The sequence below is a fragment of the Pyrus communis genome, chromosome 4, assembly GCF_963583255.1.
Source record: "Pyrus communis chromosome 4, drPyrComm1.1, whole genome shotgun sequence".
Lineage (NCBI taxonomy): Eukaryota > Viridiplantae > Streptophyta > Magnoliopsida > Rosales > Rosaceae > Pyrus > Pyrus communis.
In genome coordinates, this window is record NC_084806.1 from 3659199 (window position 1) to 3680181 (window position 20983).

Sequence of the window (20983 nt, forward strand, 5' to 3'; positions counted from 1 at the left end):
TTAGTTGAAAACAGTAAGCTAATTATTAACTCGGGCAAATTAAACCAATTTATTGGTAAAAGAGTTCCTTTAGAAAGGTAATTTTAAAGGAGCATGGGAAAGAGAGGGAATACCTTTTAAATTAAGTTAAAGAAGGAGGACTCTAAACTAGGATTCGGAATATTGTGCTTTGAGTTGGATTCAAAACTGATTGGCTTCCTCAAAAATGGCACTTGATAGAACCATTATTCTTTTTTAAAGGAGCTAGGGTTAAGAGGAACATTATCATCACCATGAGAGAGAGCTACCTCACTATATATATATATAAATGTAGAGAGCTATTAGACCCACCCCATTATCTTATTTTCCCACCTACGTTATAATCCCACCCATCTTAAAAAGTTAAAAAAATAAAATGCTATTTCCCCACCCACTATTATTCCCAAAATAACCTTTAATATATACATACATATGAAATTATAAAATTGTCTCTTAAAAAATATAACAAATAATATCTAAATGAAAACCACTAAGGTCTGCAAATTCAAATGGAAACGACAGAGGTATCCAAATTCAAAAGAATTCGACAACGACAAATTCAAAAATACAATGGACAAATTCAAATGACCTACGCACAAATTACTCTTCTACCTTTTCAATAGAAACATAATCTTCTACTTCTTCCGTACTTCTTACGTAGAAGCGTCACTTCCACCTGTTCAATGAAAAGGTCATCTTCTAAGTCCGTTGATATGTTTTTACTTTTTCTAAATGAAGTAGATGAAAATATGAGTTAGGGTTTAAGGTAGACAAATCGTCTCCCACACCCAAACTTTTTTTTAAAACAAAATTTAAGCAAAACAAGATAATTAATGTCCTTATCAGTCTTTTTGCAAATAGACAAATTTGTAATTAAAAAAATTCATTAAAAGGTGGGTGGGAAGATAAGACATTGGGATGGGAATAACATCACTCTAAATATATGAGCGTTAACCAATTAATATATTAATGTGACGCTAATTACTGATCTGAATTTGCTCCACAACCTAGCTATATAAGCTTAGCTATTTACTTTTTACTCTACTGTAAAACAACAGGTTCAATCTTCCATATGTCTCTCGCGTATTCATGAATTGTACGGTCACTGCTGAACTTGTACGAACCAGCTGTGTTCAAAATCGACTTCCTCGTCCATCTCTGCACCATGTTCGTGTACATTTATAAGGAAGTTAACGTTCAACGAGAAAAGAAGTAATGAATTAGTTGTTCAAATAATATACAATCACCTTTTGGTCTCGATATGCCTCATCAACCTTGTCTTGGCACTCAAGGTAACTAGGGAAGTCCTTGCCAACGAGAAAGTAATCAGCACGACCATAACCTTCATTTCCTTCCAATGATCCCATGAGTTCATCATAGTTGTAAGGACCAAACACGCCGGTTCTCACAAATGCCTTCACTTCTTCGAACCGCGGGTCCGGAACGAACTGCATTATATGTTAATTAGGTCTAATAGTTTGTTAACTGAGTGATTAGTAATCAACTAATCATATATTCTACCTTTCCTTCAGATCTTTCTTTCCTTAGCCCGGCAATTTCATGAGCATGTGCACCAAAGAGGAAAAAGTTGTCCTCTCCAACCTCTTCTCTTATTTCGACATTTGCCCCATCTAGGGTTCCAATTTGTACGCAACCATTCATTGCAAACTTCATGTTGCTAGTTCCACTCGCCTCCATTCCAGCAGTGCTGAGAGAGCCACAGATTTAGTACCATGATTACCATTATTTATGATTATGCCAAGTTCAGAAACGTTTTCAGACAACCAGAAGCACTTTCATGAACGTTTGACAGAAAAAAAGTTTAAAGTATTTGGGTTATGGTGCTTTCTATGATAAGCACCTATCAAGCGCTTCCTTGAGAAGTGCTTCCAAATGCACTTGAATTTTTCTTAAGAACTTTGTTATGCTTCTAGCAAAAGCGCTTATGAGCATAACTGCTTTCTATAACAGCATTCCCAAAGAGACCAGAAGTTTATGAGACCAAATGATAACTTGTAATTGAAGCAATTGTGCAGAAATGAATCTAGAAACCTGATATGCTGGGAGAGCTCACTACTGGGAATAAGCACTTCAGCAACACTGACATTGTAGTCAGGAACAAACACAACCTGTGGTTGAAACATCAAAGACATGCACATTTCAGCAACTCACTCAAAATTATTGACAAGAATGGACATGGTGAAGCAGCTGATAATTTCTATGAGCCAAAAACATACCTTTAAAAGGTCACCTATGTCCCGATCGCAATTCACAGTGGCTCCTACATCTGTGATAAATTTCACAATCCTCTTCGCTTGGATGTAGGTTGCGAATGCCTTTCCTCCAAATATACACACCCTTGGAACAAACTTTGCTTTTCTTTCCTCAGGACTCATTTCCTTCATTTTCTTGTAGCGAAAAATGATACCCAGGATGTTCAATAGCTGCCGTTTGTATTCATGAATGCGCTTCACCTGATATTATATATAAATTTAGTTGAAAAACAGGACCGGAGGAAACAGGGGAAATATTTATAGTATCAGAAGTTTACTTGCACATCAAACATTGCGTCAGGGTTGACTAGATAACCAGTTTTTTCCTTGAGGAAGGATGCAACCTTAATCTTGTTTCTCCTTTTCGCTTCCCTCCATTCGGATTGGAGATCTTCATTATCAGCAAACTGTTAAGAAGTTACGCAATGTGTAAAAAGAGACTATATAAAACAAGCAAAAAAATTCAGTACATTTGCGTGATGCAGGTAGTTTGCACAATGCTGATAGAACTTGCTATCATCTTACACAAAAGTGAGATTTATAAATATTGAAATTCATATATTGAAGTGAAGAAAAATCAAATGACCAGCAGCTATGTATTCAATGACTTGCAGGTTAGCTAGTTATGACATCTTACCTTCCGAAGGGTGACCAACATGTCAGTATTTCTTACCCAATCGTCTGTTCCAATCCATTTGGTTATAATTTTACTTAGACCTGGATTGCAGAAACGAATCCATCTTCTCGGTGTCACCCCATTTGTCTTGTTTTGAAATTTCTCAGGCCACAACTGCCAGAGGTATTAATATTATGTGAAAAATAGCGGACAAAAAATATGCAAATACTAAATGGACGTCAGTAACACTTCCAAGTTTTGTTATAGGGTTTATACCTTATAGAAATCGTTAAATACTTCATTCTTCACTATTTCGCTGTGAATCTCAGCAACACCGTTTACTGCATGTCCACCAGCAATGCATAGATTAGCCATTCTCACCGTCTTTGGAAGTTTAGGATCCGGTTCAAATGTAACCTCATTTTTTGTATTAGTGTCCAGTCCTTTAGATAGACCTACTTCATCAGTGGTTTTAGCTTCTTTATCAGAAAAATCAACTTCCTCAACGTGATCAACTGCAGAACTTTCTTCTGATTTACAGAGAATTCCAATGACTGAGTCAGGCAGATTGATATTATCAAGAATTCTCATTTCTCTCAGTTTTTGTTCCAACAAGTTAAGATCCTCTGTGCCGTACTCAGCAATAATGGTATGAATTAGCTGGTCAAGAAGACGAATATGTTACATACTACAGTAGAAAGTAAAGAATGAACCTTTTGCTCATTAAATGAATTTTCCTCGCAAAACGCTGAATATTACCTCCTCATCAATCGTTTTTATGATCTCAACGTGTCGAGGAAGTAATTCCTGTATGAGCTGCAAACTCCATTTCTCCAATGCCTCAGGTAATACTGTATGATTAGTGTATGCAACAGTTCTGCAAGATAATCGACGAATGAAAAAGCATTCGCTTATATATAACTATACATGTAAGGAAAACACTCCAAGTCACAAGGAATGCGCCAACTTGCACCTAAATAACTAGTCAAAATATCGAGAAGGGAAGTACCTTCGAGTAATAACCCAGGCTTCCGTCCAGCTCAAGCCCTTAACGTCCATCAATATCCTTATCAACTCCGGGATGCAGAGAGTTGGATGAGTATCATTCATCTGCACTGCAACCTTCTCAGGAAACTCCTCCCATTTCACAGACTCCCCCGATCTTCTCTCAAACCGCGCAACTATATCTTGGAGAGAAGCCGAACACAATGTGTACTGTTGCTTTAACCGAACTGATTTTCCCTCCATGGATTCATCCCCAGGGTACAATATATAACAGATCTAATGAAGATGAAAAGATTAAAGTAACACAACCATGCAGATTTGGAAGAATAAGTGTAACAATTATGATGAACACATACTAACCTTTTCGGCATTCTTTAGAGCTGCATACGCCTTGGCATGATCTCCAGTGTTGAAAGCATGTAAATCAAACTCTTCTGGTGCTACTTTTGTGGACCAAAGTCGAAGGTTTATGGTGGTTTTAGTTTTAAATCCTGGTATGGGGACATCATAGGCAACCGCTGTGACATTTTCTCCTCCAATCCATGTCTTTTTTCCATCTAGCCCAGAAACAACTTCGCCGTAGAATTTTACAGGATAGCTCACATCATTTCTTGGAATTTCCCACGGATTTCCCATCTGATAAGGGATAGTGTTCTTAATCAACAAAATTTAGTGAATGACTTTTAACAGAACAGGAAAAAGTAAGTCTCAATGATCAAACCTCCAGCCAATTTTCAGCAACTTCCTCCTGCCCATCTTTTGTAATGTGCTGTTTAAATAAGCCATACTTGTATCTGAGTCCGTATCCCCATGCCGGGTAATTTTGAGTGGCCAGGGAGTCCAAAAAGCATGAAGCAAGCCTCCCCAACCCACCATTACCAAGCGCAGCATCCGGTTCCTGTCAATTAACAACACAAAATTTAGAGACTGCCAAAGTAACCAGACAATATTAAGTAAGTCCATTCGAAGGAATGCTCAACGGAAATCGCAGTAAAGTTAATCAAATGGTCAGGGCATCTGACCTGCCTAGCTACATCCTCTAGATTGTGCCCTAGCATTTTCAAGGCGTCTGCATAAGCCCCCGAAAGCTCCAAGTTACCAATGGCATTCAGCAATGCTCTTCCCTACAACAATTTTAAAACATAACAGATGAGACGTCCTTATGCTCAACAAGCAATGTATACAAAATAGAGGTTATTTTCGGCATCAGGATAAAAAGAGAAGTTCATGGCAAACCTGTAGAAACTCCATTGAGAGATAATATGCCTGCTTTACATTCAGCCTGTCATAGTACTCATATGTAGCGTTCCAATTAACAATGAGCATGTCACGAACACTTTCAGCGGTAGCGTAGAATGCCTTGGGAAGCGCAAAAGATTCGATAGAGAAAGAGGGTGTGAATTCGGCATGGTATTTGATATTCGATGCAATGGATGAAGAATCCGGAGGAATTGTAGCCAAACTGCCTGAAACATTTGATCAAATCAAATAACAACTTAATCAAGTCGATATAAATGAGCGAATATAAAGATTTTTGTAAGTGTTAAACTCCCAAATTATTGAAAGTGCTTTTGACAGCATAGAAAAAGTTGAATGCGCTTCTGGGTTAGCAAAATACATGGAAGAGAGAATTTCAACTTGCTTTTAAGAAAACGCTTTTGAGCTGAAGTGCTGTCTAGAGAAGCATTTTCAAACGCACAACGATTGGCCTCCTAGAAAAAATTCAGTGACGGGGCAATGAAATCTTCAAAGTGAGATTGTGATGAACCCTTTGACTTAAAATTGATTTAGCAAAGTAAGTTCCCACCTCAGCTGAGATGGGTAGAAAGTGCTTATGCAATTGGCTATGAAAGCATCAAATCTTTTCACTTTTGTGAAAAAAGCACGTTGCAACCAAAATTCTAAATCAAAAGGAAACAATTTAACCAAACCTTGTTGGGTTTGAGTGGCGACATCTTTGTCATCAGTCGCCACGTTCTTCACACGAAGCTGCCTCCTTGCTCGGCTGCGGGAACAAGTGGTTGTTGTGATAAAAAAGGGTCTCGAGTTTCTTCTTATGTGGTTGGAGTGTATGAAGGTTGAGACGAACTTTGACGGCGTCGATTTCGTGGAGAATGGTAATGCCGCCATTGCTTTCTCAGTATCCCTCTGAGAAAGTTAGTAGCAGAGCAAGGAGAGAATGAGTGAAAGAGAGAGTGTGTTGCCTTTTGTCTGCTTATCCTCCTCACGTTTTAGACGAGGGAAATGCTTTGATTCGTCGTCTTCCAACGTCTCCACTATTACTTAGTTTACCACATTAATCTTTTTTCAATTAATTGGCTTTAATCCAATTAATGAAATTTTTTGTTCTTGCTCCATGTGCTTTTCATCCTGAAAAAGCTTACGAGGAGGGGAGCTATCCCATTTTAGAATCAGAGTATATCACAAACTTCTTCGAGAATTTACAAGGGATTTTAGTTCCTTTTTTAGTTTTTATAAATCGCCATTGAAAGAGGTAGCTGATAGTAGAACTCGAACCTAAATTTTGATTTAACGAAAATAACGATTCTTACTAACTCAACCAACCCTCATTGGCATTATTCACTTAACTGAAAATTTGGCACAATTATTTGCATGATATTGTTCCTGCATTTCCTTGAAATTTCTTGAAAAGTACGTGAAGGTTATGATCTCACTTTTAGCCAAGATAAGTGGGCCGTTCCGTTATCCTAACAACTTACCCTACCATGCAAGCAACTATCACCTTATTTTGGTGACTTGCCCCTTCAAATTGCAACTAGCCACTTTGATTTTGTTAATTTGTTGTTTTTTATCTGGCTGAGAATTTGATCTTTGTTTGTTGCTAATTCATTTTCCAAATCACCCTTTTCAAGAAATTTTGTTGTTCATCCATTCCTCGCAAGTTTTTTAGCGTGACGTCTCATGTCACGTTGTATTACTAATCGAAATGTTATATATGAGTCAACAACTTGAATGATATTTCATAGGATTAAGTTATATAATGATAAACATATACACATATTATAACATGAGAGCTCTAAAAACGTCATATCACAATTTGACGATCACACTGAAAAATTAATCATAGGGCAAAAGACTGGTATCTAACAATTTTAGAATGAACCAACTACCAACTAATTTATTGGTGTTCTCGACTACAATGTACAAGTCTCAATCTCATATCCGCTCTTATTATGAGGAGAAAATTTTTAGTATGTTCGGAATACGAAACGGTAAATCATATCTTATTATACAATTGGAATAATTTTTCTTTCAAGTGTATCTCCAATTATTTAATAACATATAGCATTCCGCTGTGTATTATGGGCATACTGTAAAAATGCCGCACTATAAGAAATTCTAGAATGGAATAAAGGTTTGGGCCACCAATGACTCTCTCTAACCCAAAATCAGACCCAATGGAAGAGAACCATTTTGGGATTTTAATAACCCAACAAGAAGCCTACAAATTGCCAATGGACCACAGTGACAGGTGGCCATCTGCTTCACCCACGTGGCACCACGTGGCATGCATACATGTCTTGACAATAATCCTTTATTTATCCACAAAAATAATACAAAACTGAGGAAATTTGAGGAGGGAAGAAGGTAAATCCCTCCCAACGGTCTCTCAAAGTTGGACTTGGACTCGGAGAAGGTTAGAGCCGTCCAGTTTCTCTACTTCTGCGCGGTGCCTCTCTCTGATTTTTTTCTCACAGCCACATATATAAAAAATAAATACTTATCCACAGAAAATCCTTTGTTTCTCTCCAATTTCTTCTCAAATTCCTCTTTTCGTTTCAAGCACAAACCAAATTGTAACCCAAAAACCGCAATGGTTTGTGTATGAAACACTGCCAAGTTTCGATTTTTATCAAAAATTCTAGGTACATTTCTTGGTCTTGATCACATCCCATGTTGTAATTTTTGGTGATCAACCCTACAGCTTTTTGCTTTTGTTATTGAATTTAGTGGAATATTGCAATGTGGTATGAAAATGTAGGGCAAGTGAAGAATGTGGTATTAGAAAGAAATTGGAAAACCCTACTTTTGATCTTCTGTTTCTAAATTTGTGGTCTTTTACAGACGTGGGTTAGGTTAGTTGGACAATACAACTTGCTCATTCTTGTAGTTGAGTTTGATCCCCTTCTAGTATATTAAAATGATTTATAGTAGTTTAGAATATCGCTTAAATACTTAATTGCTGTTAGTTTATGAATTTGTTCTCATCGTATAACTTTTTTTCTGAGATTGTAGGTACCATATTAGAATCTTCACAAGGATTCAATCAATTTCCTTTTGATTTAGTGACTTTTGGTAAAAATAATTAAAAAAACCTTACCACTTAGACAACTATTGGTTTCTTGTCAAAATGTTTGGGTTAAAAAAATCACCTGCAAAGATTGCTCAAGCTGATTCAGATGCCGGGAAGAACACGCTTAACCCCGCAAGAAGAACTTCTTCGGAACCTATGCTTGTCACCCCGGATTTCAGTAACGAAAAAAAACCATTAGAGCAGCAGAGTATGCAAGAGTTAGAGAAATATGCCGTTAACAAGGCCGAGGAGACAACAAAGAGTGTCAACAACTGCCTCAGGATTGCTGAGGACATCAGAGGGGATGCGACAAGGACACTTGACATGTTGCACCAGCAGGGTGAGCAAATTACAAGGACTCACATGGCGGCTGTTGATATCGATAAGGATTTGAGTCGGGTAACCTCTCCCCGTTGTCATGATTTTAGTTATTCCTAGACGATTTATATATTGCTTGTGATACCTATTGATGCATTCTGAAAACAGGGTGAGAAGATTTTAAACAATCTTGGAGGCATGTTCTCAATGCCTTGGAAGCCGAAGAAGACCAAGGATATTTCGGGGCCTGATTTGTCATTAGGTTTGCTTCTGTTATAATCTGCTTGCTTCATATCCTAATTCTTCAAAACTTCATGAAGCTTATTGCATCTGTTGATCATGTTCAGCTGCACCCAAAAAAGCTGACCCACAGCAGAAGGAAAAGTTGGGTATAGCTCCGAAAGGGCGGTCAGCTCCTGCGACGCCTCCTCCCGAAGGATCAGGTGCCTTGCAAAAAGTCGAGGTAAGTTTTTGCGATTACGATTGTCAAGAATATGGCTACGTGCTCTCCATATTTACTCATATGGGACCGGTTTGTGAATATCAGCATGAGAAGGCAAAGCAAGATGGTGCTCTTTCAGACCTAAGCAATATATTGGGGGATTTGAAGGGTATGGCTATGGACATGGGAAGTGAAATCGACAGGTTAATATCTTTGTTCTTCTCTGTGAACTTTCTTCACGATTTCATATACATGTTCGCATTATTGTTAATAATATGGTAAATGCAGGCAAAACAAAGCTATTGATAGTCTCTCTGACGATGTTGATGAGCTTAACTCTCGAGTGAAAGGTGCCAATCAACGTACACGACGATTGCTTGGGTGAAGACCAACAGCCTTACAAATACCAGCAGCCTAACATTAGTTACTGTAACTACAGAAATCTTTTCCACTTTCGATTGTATATAACTGGTTTCCCCCTATTTGGGATATGCATGCAATAAAAGGAGCCATTTTGTTCAGATTTCACCATACAGCTCTAAATCACAATATATAGTTCTGCATTTCAATTTTCTTCTCCTCCACTCCTTTTTTCTTCCTAACTTTTGGATCGAATAAATCAAATAAGATCCCGGGATGGGACAGAAATAAGGGGATAATGGCGGGAAGAGAATACGGGAGTGAAAATCACTACCGACACCAACTGTGTGAAGAAAGTTTGAACATTTACAAACACTGCAATCTGCAGTTGTACAACAGGCAATCAGGATGCCTTCCCGCTCACGTTTCCTCACTCTTCACAGGAGTCCAGTTATTTCCTGGGACGGCCTTTTTCCTGGAATATGAAATATAACCCCCCAACATATCCTATAAAAACCCCAAGCACCAACACGCTTGTTCCTTCACAAACCAAGAGAATGTACACTCCCCACTGCTCCTAATAATCCATCACCACCACCGCTACCGATATCAACAGACTTGATACCGCCTACACCGGCTCCACTACCACCGAGAACTTGCCCCGACGCCAGAATCCCAACCGTGTCGTGCACCTCCCCATCATGGTTTCCAACATAAGTAAGTTTCTTCCTTGTGGCAACCAACCTAGTGTAGCTAAATTCACCCCTAATGATGCAAAGATAATAACGATATATATTTATTGACATACTTTAAAATACAGATATGTTGACTTTTATGTATATAAATTACTGAAAACAGTAATTACCGATTAAAAAAATAAGACACAAAAATGAGTCAAGTATTCAATATATTGATGAATGGAGATAATGGAACGGATAATGAGCCTCACACGGCAATTGTAATTATAAATTCAAGTCCTTCATGTGCCTCTTGCGCCTTTCCTTTGCATTAAACTCCCTTTAGTTTTACTACTACAATTCCATCACCATCATCATCATCCCAAACACCTAAAAAGTTTCTCCCCTTCTAAACCACTCCCCCCTTCCCATCTCTCTCTCTCTCTCTCTCTCTCTCTCTCTTCCCAAGAATGACGAAGAGCTCTCTCTCTTCTTTTTCGTTTCCCTCCTCCACTTTCGGCCTCCGGCGGCGTTTTCTAATGGCCGCGGCGGCATTCTTCATTTCACTACTTTTTGTCACATCAGCTGCCGCACCCATCTCTAACCCAATCAATGTTACGCCAAGAAACCGCCACCACCACCGTAATTGCGATCATCCGACTTCAGTTTCGGAATCGTCGAGTGCCCAGTTACGTTCTTTGTGCCTTCAACTCACACACCACAGAATATTCCACGGCTACCTTCCCCTCTCGCCGCCACCACTATCCTCGTCGAGCCCCTCACAGCCGGCTCACGACGACCATCAAGATCAAGATGGTCACGAGATTGACCCAAGATACGGCGTCGAGAAGAGACTCGTCCCCTCCGGTCCCAACCCTCTTCACAATTGAAAGTGCAAGTCCATTACCTCATCGTCAAGTTACCCTGCACCCCAAGTAACGTCCTCATCAAACAAATATCTGAATATTTTACCACGAATATATAAATACTTATCGTTCTTGATCGGTTCTTGAGCGTTTATTGGCATCTTTCATCACCAAAGTCGTTCTTGCCCGGCTCATTTCTTGATCCAGCAGCCATATTCGTGTCCATTTTCCGTCTTCATAACGAAATGATGAACGAGAACGACGATCATGCATGTGGACCGGTATAATTTGCTATCAAGGAGTTTAACTAGTTCTTTAGTTCCTTAATCCTCTTGTTATAATTAGTGCATTAGTTTTCTTAATTAATTAGCACTCATCGGCGTATGTACACTCTATTTTCATATTTGTTTTTGAATTAATCTTCACTATCCCGATAATTTAATGAGAAATTAATTCTCGTGGAAGCGGGAAAAACAAGCATGGAAATGGTCCCATATTTTCCTGAATTGATGTTCTTCATGGGATCGGAGCCGCCAGTTCAAATTTGGGTGGGTGGAGGAGGAGATATCGTCATCATGTAATTCAAAAGAAGCCCATGAATATCATAAATATATTTAAAGCTATAGCTTTCTTTTTCGAGGTCAAAGTAGACATTTTGCTTTCGAACATGTACCATGTGGGTCCGAATTTAAAAGTTTTCGTGTGTGTACATTAAGTTGAAGCTTTTTCTATGAATACGTGAATTTAATTTAGAGTTTTAGTTTGTGCTTTCAATTTTTTTCGGTTTGCGAATAACGCTTTTCTATCTTAAGTATTTTTATTTTCTTGTCTAATAAGGTGAAATATGGATCGCATATATCATGAAAGTGAAATTTGATAATGAAATGCGTTATTGGGTGTAAACGGAAATATTTGTATTCCTCAACACACTTGCTTATTTGAACAGTGGCAAGGATTAAATCGAGTTCTCATTAGTGAAATATGTAGCAAAAAAATATGCCCTACCAGCGAGTTTAAAATGCTATTACAAAAAATAAGTAAAATGAAGTTCAAGTGTACAAAAAAAATATGCCCTACCCCCAAGTTTGAAATTCTCCCTCGTTCAGTACTGCTCAATTACCACTTAGTAATACAGTCTGATGATATTATTATTCGCTTAGAAGTAAGAGGTCTTAGATTTGAATCTTGTGAATAATAAACTTGATACCAAATTAAACTGCTCATTATGTGATTTAACCGAACTCTCACTCGCCTTTAGTGTAAATATCAATTAGTAGAGAAAAGAGAAAAACGAGAGGCCCAAAAAAGCCCATAGTACCCCCATAGAAAACTAAACGAGACAAGGCCCAAAGAAAAAGCAGCCGGAAGGAGGCCCGACCAATGAGAATAAAGAAAAAAAAATAAAATGAAAAAAAAAGAAAAGAAAAAAGGGTCACCGACGGGAGGAAGAAGGCAGAGTTCCAATCTCTGGAGAGGAGAGATCGAAGAAGCTCAAGTGAAATCACTAATCTCTCAGGTAGTTACTTAACAAATCATAATTAAGGACAGAGTTTTGGATCTAATCATATAATTAAGTGCCACTTAATTAATCCGAGTGGAAAGTGTGTGTGAGTGAAGAAGTCCGAGATCAGAGATCTGCTGCGAGATATCTCCAAAATCCCCTTTTGGAGACGACAATGGTGGTTCGTCTTCCAATTGCCGCGTTTTCTCTGGTCCTCCTCCTCGTCTTCCCTCCGCTGCTTCTCGACGCCAAAACCCTCAAACGCGACAGTAAGTCCTCGACTCCTCACACCTCTCCCTCTCTCTCCCTCTCTCTCTCTCTCTCTCTCTCTCTCTGCGAATGTGATTGGGGAATTATGGAAATGGGTGGTTTTTTGTGACAGTGAAAGCACTGAACGAGATCAAGGCTTCGCTGGGGTGGAGAGTGGTGTACGCCTGGGTAGGCGACGATCCGTGCGGAGACGGCGACCTTCCCCCGTGGTCCGGTGTCACTTGCTCCACTCAAGGCGATTACCGAGTCGTCACCGAGTTGTAAGCACACCACTTCTTCCACCTTCCATTCGATTTCGCTCCAAAGTTTTTAGCTTTAACCAAAAATTATGTGTTTATGTGTTGTTTCTTGTTTTGCAAATTTGCAGGGAGGTGTATGCAGTGTCAATTGTTGGGCCTTTCCCTACTGCTGTCACCAATCTCTTGGATCTCACTAGGCTGTAAGAACACACGCCTCTTCAATCTACTGATATTTAATTTATCCAAAACTATCACAATTAATACAAATTGCCGTTTCAAAATCTATAAATTTATCAGATACAAATGCATAAATCAATAACCCTCTGGTTGTTTTTAATTTTTTTCAAAACTTAAAAGTTTGATCTTTGTTTTGAAGAATCTACTATATCTGTATGTGACTCTGTCTGTATCACAGGGATCTCCATAACAACAAGTTAACCGGCCCTATTCCTCCGCAAATCGGACGTTTGAAGCGTCTCAAAATGCTGTAGAGCCCTTTTCTTAATCCTTTTTAGTTTAAGATAATTTGTCTTGTGTTCAACACATGTGCATATTTTTCTAATAGAAGTCTTCGTTTTTATATTTTTGATCGTTTACTAATTCTTGTTGCTTCTCAGTAACTTGAGATGGAATAAGCTACAAGATGTCATTCCTCCTGAAATTGGTGGATTGAAGAGTTTAACCCATTTGTGAGTGAATTCTGATTCTTTCTTTCACAATGAATTTGCATTTTTCTTGTAAGGACTAATTCACCATGATTTACTGAATAATTCTGCAGGCATCTAAGCTTTAATAGTTTTAAAGGAGAAATCCCGAAGGAGCTTGCTAATCTTCCTGAGCTTCGCTATCTGTATCTGCAAGAAAATCGCCTTGTTGGGCGGATTCCTCCAGAACTAGGAACTCTGCAAAATCTTCGGCATTTGTATGTTTACATAACTACACCTAACACTTTGTAAAGTTAATTCATCTGTATCTTGTTAGTTGTTACTAATGTGTGCCATTCTGATGCTATTTGTTCATAGGGACGTTGGTAACAATCATTTGGTGGGTACTATTAGGGAACTCATACGTATTGAGGGCTGCTTTCCCGCTTTGCGTAACCTGTAAGTTAGTCCCAGTTGGCGAATACATAATTATCTCTACCTCAAAAGTATAAATGACATGGTAACTGAAGTGAATCTTTTTTGCAACTGGGGTATCTAGTTACCTAAACAACAACTATCTTACCGGAGGAATTCCAGCACAGCTCGCAAGCTTGTCCAAACTGGAAATACTGTATGTCTCTCTCCCCCCTCTCTCCGTTCTTGTCCCGATGGGCTGTTTCTAATCTCTTGAGTTAAACATCATCATTTGGATTAGTTTCATTACATTTTGACCTGACACGAAGTTTGTTGGTTACAGGTACCTATCTTACAACAAGATGTCTGGGATAGTTCCATTAGGACTTTCCCATATTCCGAGACTGACGTACTTGTGAGTTCCTTTTTACGACATTTCTACTCTTTGCGTTTGTGCTCGACTAATTGGTATTTAGGGGGTAGTTTCATCAAAGATCAAGGGCTTGCCTCCTTTTTTATATGGTCAACTTGTACTCTGGAAAGTAAACAACCTTGATGAAGGATCTACCCATTACTGCCTTAGATTAAGGAAAATTAGTCTGCAGTTTCATTCATTCCTTGTTCTGATTTTTATCAATTTTAGGTACTTGGATCACAATCAATTTTCAGGAAGAATTCCTGATGCCTTCTACAAACACCCGTTCTTGAAAGACATGTGAGCTTGTTTGCCTCCGGAAATTGGAAACTTCGAATTACTAAAACTATGCAGCAATGTGTTTGATATTTTGGTCCATTGTTTTCTCACAGGTATATTGAAGGGAATGCATTCCGACCAGGTGTAAAACCAATAGGCATACACAAAGTTCTCGAGCTCACAGACGCAGAATTTCTCGTCTAGTCAAGACATCAAGCTATTATTTACTTGTTAACAGGTTGTGTTTTGTACTGCCCAAACGAGGGTTCTTATAGTCTCGGAACAAAAATGGAAATATATATCGATGAAGTTTTGCTGTCGCTAATGAGTTCCTATGTTGCTTAACTCTGCAAGGAGTTTGCTTATAAGAAAAATTAATAAAAATGGTTTAAAAACTTTGAGTTTTAATGAAAATGACAAAATAAAGGGTAAAGTGAATAGTATTATGATTGATTTTTTAGTATAAAAATATGGTTTTTTGTTAAAGTAAACATTACTGGTAGCTTTTCGTTAAAGTTCCCCCGCTTATATGGTAAATAGTAGCAGGGCTTCACATTAGTTGCAGAACTAATGCATGTTTTAAATCATAGTATAGAAATCAACCGTTAATTTTTGGTAAGAAAAATCTCGATACTACAAGTTTTGTTTAGTTCTTTTTTATGTGTTGAAGGTTAGGAATTCGGCAATCAAACATTAAAGCTTCGATTCAAGTCTTGTCAACTTGAAACGAACATCGATCACTGCCTAAAAAATCCAACTGCTTGTCAACTTGAATCCGCAATGGATTCATGAACTGCCCTATTGATCTCGACCGAGCTGCAGCCGGAAGCCTTCTCTACTCCTCCGTTTCTCATCAAATTCCTCATTCATCTGGCATCACCATGCTCCCGTGAAGCTGCATGCAAATTCGACAGCAAGACATAGACCCCGATGTGACATTCAAGGTGAAATGCTCTCCAAGCTACTGCTTAGTCAAGATTATTTACTTGAACTGGGTATACTTTGAATTATCTCCTTTGCCTCTTCGAAGAACCCAGCACGGCATAGAAGGTCAACGATACATCTGTAGTGTTCGCTTTTTGGCTCAATGTGTATATCCTACGCATTTTATCAAACACCTTCATTCCTTCGTCTGCCATGCCGGAATAACTGCAAGCAGTAAACACAAAAATGAAAGTTACATCATCCGGCCTAACCACCTTTGCTACCTCCATGCATTGCCATTCCCGAAATCATCGCATTCCAGCAAACCATGTCTCTTTGCAGCATTTCATCAAACAGTCCACTAGCTAACTCCAATCTCCCACATTTGGCATACATGTCAATCAGACCAGTGGTCAATCGAACACTCAACCGCAACCGAAGACGATTCAAATACGAGTGAATCCAAATCCCACTATCCAGAGCTCCCAAATGAGCACAAGCACATAAAACACTAACAAAAATCGCCTCATCGGGTTCTGTATCCTAAGCTGCATCAACTGGAACAAATAAAGACCTTCCCTGAAACAACCATTCTGCACATACCCAGAAATCATGGCACCTCATATCCCCCTGTCCCTCACCGGAGCTTCGTCAAAGAACAATCTCGCCATGTCAAGACTGCCCACCTTTGCAAACCCAGAAATCATGACCTTCCATGAAACTAAACTTCGGCTAGGCATTTCATCGAACACGTACAGTGCTCTCTTCACGTTATCAAACGCACAGTACATAACAATCAGAGAGTTACCCACAAAGATTTCAGAAACAAAACCCAATTTCAAACAGAACCCATGAATCAATTCCCCAAGACGACACCTTTGCATCCTCGCACAAGCCTTTAGCAAATAAGGGAGGGTATAATTATCTGGGCACATCCCATTCTGCAACACCTTGGTAAATACATCGACGGTCAGGATGAGTTCGTTTCTGAGCAGCAAAGCTTTTAACATTGTGTTTTAGAAGCAGATTGTGGGCTGTGGGATGTGTTGGAAGAGCTTCCAAGTTCCAATCATGGGAGAGGCTCCCATGGCGTGGGTCTGAGCAGAATGCCAAGAGTCTGCTTACGGCAAAGCTGTTGCTGCCGAGCCCGGATGTGAAGACTTGGGCGTGAGCTTGCTGCAAGTGCCTTATGTTCCTGCATTTCTCCAACAATTGGAGACATGTGCTTATATGGGGATTCACCTTCTGCTCAAATGATCGAAATGTTGGTTTACTATCCTTCGTTTAAAAGGCCATTGTTTTGGTTTCACCATATAAAAAGGAATCTGATAAAGGTATCACAACGAATGCTTTCATAGCTCAGTTGGTTAGAGCACCCGTTTAGTAAGCGGGAGGTCTTGAGTTCAACTCTCAATGAAAGCATTTGACCTTTTTTATTTTTTGACCTTTTTGTGTTGGACTTAAGCTGAGCCGGCTATTTATTTTTGGCACATTTGTAGTAGCAAAGATTCGTTCAATTTTTAGTGGGGAATTTAGCTAATAAATCTTTGATATCTAAGTCAGTTTCTTTGAAAATAGAGAGAGTTTATGGCTTAACGGGATAGCGCAAAACTTACTATAAATTGATGGAAAATAGGGTATTTATAGAACTAGATTTTTGGCACATTTGTGGTAGCAAAGATTCGTTCAATTTTCAATGGGGAATTTAGCTAATAAATCTTTGATGTCTAAGTCAGTTTCTTTGAAAATAGAGAGAGTTTATGGCTTAACGGGATAACGCAAAACTTACTATAAATTGATGGAAAATAGGGTATTTATAGAACTAGGGCTGGCCACATGTGTAGGGTTTTTCATGACATGTGTCGAAATTTAGTTGGCCAAGATATGTCATCCATTGGATAGAGTAGGAAATAATTGTCCCAGAGATATTATTGAATTTTATTGTGATTCCTTATTTGATTGGGTTGATTTTCAATTAGAAAAGCATAAAGATAAGATTTGGTTATTAATGATATCTTTAATACCTTTGATCTTTCTCCTTATTAAGCTTGGTGGAGTTGTAGCCACAAGTTCATGTCTTCAGGAGGGTTGTAAAATAAATATGGTGCTTACCAATTTAATAGGAGCATCTTTATTACTTGTCACTCCAAAAAAATTCAGATTATCTTTTGCTGGACAACATTTTTATATATTATTATCAGTCACGTATAATATCAATTTGTGACAATTCATTGGATTGATGAGAGAAAAATTATAAAACCAAAATTGCAATATCACACACAAACCCACTATTTCAGTTAAACATAATGATTGCTACAACAAAATTATCTCAAATTGGAAAAGATCGATAGCAGGATAAAAGAGATTTTCAAAATCTTAAAACTGTGAGTGATACGTACATGAACAAACACTGGATTTTGACATACAAACAAATTACCCTACCTAGATTTATCCTTATCCATATTATGTATTTCAAAAAAAAAGGACTATATATAAACAAGATTTTTCTCCCAGGTTTACTGTGTGTGAAAAAATGGAGGTTAGAGGAGCAGCCATATTTTTTATTTGTGTATCGTGGTTTTCATTAGGTTTAGCTGAGTACGTTGAAGTGAGAGTCAAGGGAGTGACTTCCATAGCCACCACAGATGATAACTTCATCTGTGCAACTTTGGACTGGTGGCCTGCTGACAAATGTGACTACGGTCAGTGCCCATGGGGGAAGGCTGGCATTTTTAATCTGGTTTGTATCGTCTTTTTCTCCATTGAACACTGCTTATCTCCTTACAGTTAATGAGTCTTTTCTCGTTATATGTGTTTCTAGTCGTACTCTTTCATCTTCTAAATAAACAAATTGGTGAGGATCTTAAACTTTGCTCGTATTTGCAGGATTTGAGTAACAAGATCTTGCACAATGCTGTCAAGGGTAAGTGTTTTCTGAATAAAACTTTGAGAATTCGATTATCGAAACTCTGACGTTTAGTTCTGCTTGCCTAATCCGTGATTGGCTTCACTACTTTCGTTTTAAAATTAGAAAACGTTGTGTTGATGAAGGACTGAATTTGTTGGAAAATTTTCAGCTTTCAATCCAATGAGAATCAGAGTTGGAGGCTCATTGCAAGATCAGGTCAGTTATGGTGTAGGGTTTGGAGATAAATCATGCAACCGTTTCAAGAAAAATGATTCGGGTTTGTTCGGATTCAGCGAAGCTTGCCTTCACCATAAAAGATGGGATGAGCTCAATCAGTTCTTTAACAAAACGAAGTATGATAATTTCTCCATATAAAGCAATGCGGGAAATAAGATGGCACTTTGAATTACTAGTCACTCACACGTTCATTTTTTGCAGAGCTAAAGTCACATTTGGTTTGAATGCCTTGCATGGGAAGAAAGTATCTTCTGAAGACAAAAGTCTTCGAATCGGCGATTGGAACGCTCAAAATTCTCGTGATCTGATGGAGTACACAATTGCAAAGGGATACCAGATTGATTCATATGAGCTTGGTAAATGACATTACTTCCTTTTTTTTAAATGCGGACTTTTTTTAGTAGTTAATCGCTCTGTAGAAGGATTGTGAGTTCTATATATATAACTGTTGCTCATTTGACTGCAAATGCCAATAGGGAATGAGCTATCCGGGAGTGGAGTATCTGCAAGAATAGAAAGTGAGCAATATGCAAAAGACATGAAAAAGCTCAAAGAAGTTGTGACAGAATTGTACCCCGATGCCTCAAATCGACCTAAGGTTTTAGGCCCTGCTGGATTTTACGACAAGGAATGGTTCGAAAACTTCCTGCAGGCCACGGGGCCAGGCGTTGTTGATGGTGTAACTCATCACTTATACAATCTTGGTCCAGGTAATACAAATATTAAAAATCATCACTAAGTATTGATTTTCGGCAGAAAAATGTATGTGATTTGGGGAAAATCTTATGATTTTTTTCAGGTGTTGATCCCGAGCTTATTGACAAGGTTCAAGATCCATTTTTTCTGTCAGAGATAGCTCAAACATTTTACGACTTGTCGAATACAATCCAGCAGTTTGGGCCATGGTTGGAAGCTTGGGTTGGGGAAGCAGGTGGAGCTTATAACAGTGGTGGCAAAGATGTCTCACATACTTTTGCTGATGGCTTTTGGTAAACACATTTTTCGCCTTTACAATTTGGGAACTGAATTTCTCACTTCTTTGTTCTCTCCGTGTACATTATGGAGTGACAGACAAAACGAGAGTGTGAAAATCGATACCCGAAAATCTATGAGCAAATATAAACAAATGTGTTGATTGAAATAGGTATTTGGACCAGCTCGGCATAACATCGACCTACAACCACAAGGTTTACTGCAAACAAGCCTTGATTGGAGGGAACTATGCTCTACTTAACACCACCACATTCATCCCTAATCCCGATTATTACGGGTTCGAATCTCCGCTTTAAATTTGAAATGGTTATCAAACAGTACCGAAGTTCGTTAAACTTTTCTAAGTCTTTTCTGCTGTTTTTTCCCCTACCAGTGCACTCTTGTGGCATAGACTAATGGGAACTAGGGTTCTTTCCACCATGAACTTTGGCTCTCCTTATCTGAGAGCATATTGCCATTGCACAAAGAATCAGGTATACCTCAAAATTTCGGACCTCAAACCCTAATTAGCCTTTCCTTTATCAACATTTATAGGATCTTAACATATTTTGTTACAGAAAGGGGTCACACTACTTCTGATCAACATGTCCAACACCACGACCTTCGACGTCGCTGTTCTCCCCGATTATAATTTGTACCGGAGGCAAATACTTACGACGAGAAAGTACGGTGCTAAAGGTGAACCAGAAAGAGAAGAGTATCATTTGACACCAGAAGGTGGCAACATTCAAAGTGATGTGGTGTTGCTCAATGGAACTCCTTTGAAACTCACAAACGCATCAGACATTCCGGAAATGAAACCAAAACTCGTTGATCCCACTTCAACGATCAGCGTTGCGGCGGATTCAATCGTCTTTGTATCTATAAAAAATTTCCATGCCCCGGCCTGCGCTTAATCGAAAATCTTTCTTACATTTTTTTGTGTTCCACCTTTCTTTGTTCTTAGATTAAAGGTTTCTAGTATTGGTAGTATTAATTTGCAGTGTTTTTTTATGTAATTTTTAAGTACTTTTTTCGAAACAGAAGAATAGCATAAACTTTTCATGGAGTTTTTCTTAAGAATTTTGAAAGCTAAGAATCATTGCAAAGAAGAAATACTTTCCTTTCACCAGGAAACCCTAACTTGTGTGCAAAGTAACCTCAAGCTTTCTTGCCAGCATTGCCCTAAAACTAGCCTATTAACGAGCTTTAAACAAGCTCCTCTTCTCTAATCTTATCCTTCAAATAAACACCAAACTATGAGCAACAAATCCTTAATTCACAGAGAAG

General features: G+C 38.5%; 5 protein-coding genes, 1 non-coding gene and 1 pseudogene across 6 annotated transcripts; 5 read left to right on the plus strand and 2 right to left on the minus strand.

Annotated features, from left to right (window-relative positions):
- Positions 1–441: 441 nt before the first annotated feature.
- Positions 442–6106, minus strand: LOC137731907 (alpha-1,4 glucan phosphorylase L-2 isozyme, chloroplastic/amyloplastic-like). Its single transcript, XM_068471164.1, has 15 exons — positions 5844–6106; positions 5149–5378; positions 4935–5036; positions 4634–4810; positions 4273–4548; positions 3917–4188; positions 3667–3784; positions 3184–3567; positions 2929–3081; positions 2570–2698; positions 2256–2492; positions 2071–2147; positions 1540–1726; positions 1266–1466; positions 442–1176 (listed from the first exon to the last, which is right to left on the minus strand). Exons 1-15 carry the CDS (start codon positions 6040–6042, stop codon positions 1060–1062), a joined length of 2859 nt encoding a protein of 952 aa, XP_068327265.1. The 5' UTR covers positions 6043–6106; the 3' UTR covers positions 442–1059.
- Positions 6107–8172: 2066 nt separating this feature from the next.
- LOC137730517 (putative SNAP25 homologous protein SNAP30) lies at positions 8173–9510 on the plus strand. Its single transcript, XM_068469508.1, has 5 exons — positions 8173–8626; positions 8714–8807; positions 8893–9008; positions 9093–9190; positions 9276–9510. Exons 1-5 carry the CDS (start codon positions 8285–8287, stop codon positions 9370–9372), a joined length of 747 nt encoding a protein of 248 aa, XP_068325609.1. The 5' UTR covers positions 8173–8284; the 3' UTR covers positions 9373–9510.
- Positions 9511–10494: 984 nt separating this feature from the next.
- LOC137731321 (CLAVATA3/ESR (CLE)-related protein 9-like) lies at positions 10495–10914 on the plus strand. Its single transcript, XM_068470424.1, has one exon. It carries the CDS (start codon positions 10495–10497, stop codon positions 10912–10914), a length of 420 nt encoding a protein of 139 aa, XP_068326525.1.
- Positions 10915–12327: 1413 nt separating this feature from the next.
- On the plus strand, positions 12328–14972 carry LOC137731440 (probable leucine-rich repeat receptor-like protein kinase At1g35710). The gene is made up of 12 exons (XM_068470544.1): positions 12328–12406; positions 12508–12660; positions 12774–12921; positions 13029–13100; positions 13316–13387; positions 13518–13589; positions 13679–13822; positions 13923–14003; positions 14104–14175; positions 14302–14373; positions 14602–14673; positions 14766–14972. Exons 2-12 carry the CDS (start codon positions 12567–12569, stop codon positions 14854–14856), a joined length of 990 nt encoding a protein of 329 aa, XP_068326645.1. The 5' UTR covers positions 12328–12406; positions 12508–12566; the 3' UTR covers positions 14857–14972.
- Positions 14973–15190: 218 nt separating this feature from the next.
- LOC137731323 (pentatricopeptide repeat-containing protein At5g66520-like) lies at positions 15191–16932 on the minus strand (annotated as a pseudogene).
- Positions 16925–16998, plus strand: TRNAT-AGU (transfer RNA threonine (anticodon AGU)). Its single transcript has one exon. It is a non-coding gene; the product is annotated as a tRNA-Thr (tRNA).
- A 1111-nt stretch (positions 16999–18109) lies between these two features.
- On the plus strand, positions 18110–20610 carry LOC137731324 (heparanase-like protein 2). Its single transcript, XM_068470427.1, has 9 exons — positions 18110–18316; positions 18463–18499; positions 18654–18837; positions 18923–19077; positions 19198–19431; positions 19521–19710; positions 19866–19991; positions 20088–20187; positions 20272–20610. Exons 1-9 carry the CDS (start codon positions 18110–18112, stop codon positions 20608–20610), a joined length of 1572 nt encoding a protein of 523 aa, XP_068326528.1.
- The last annotated feature ends 373 nt before the right edge of the window (positions 20611–20983 follow it).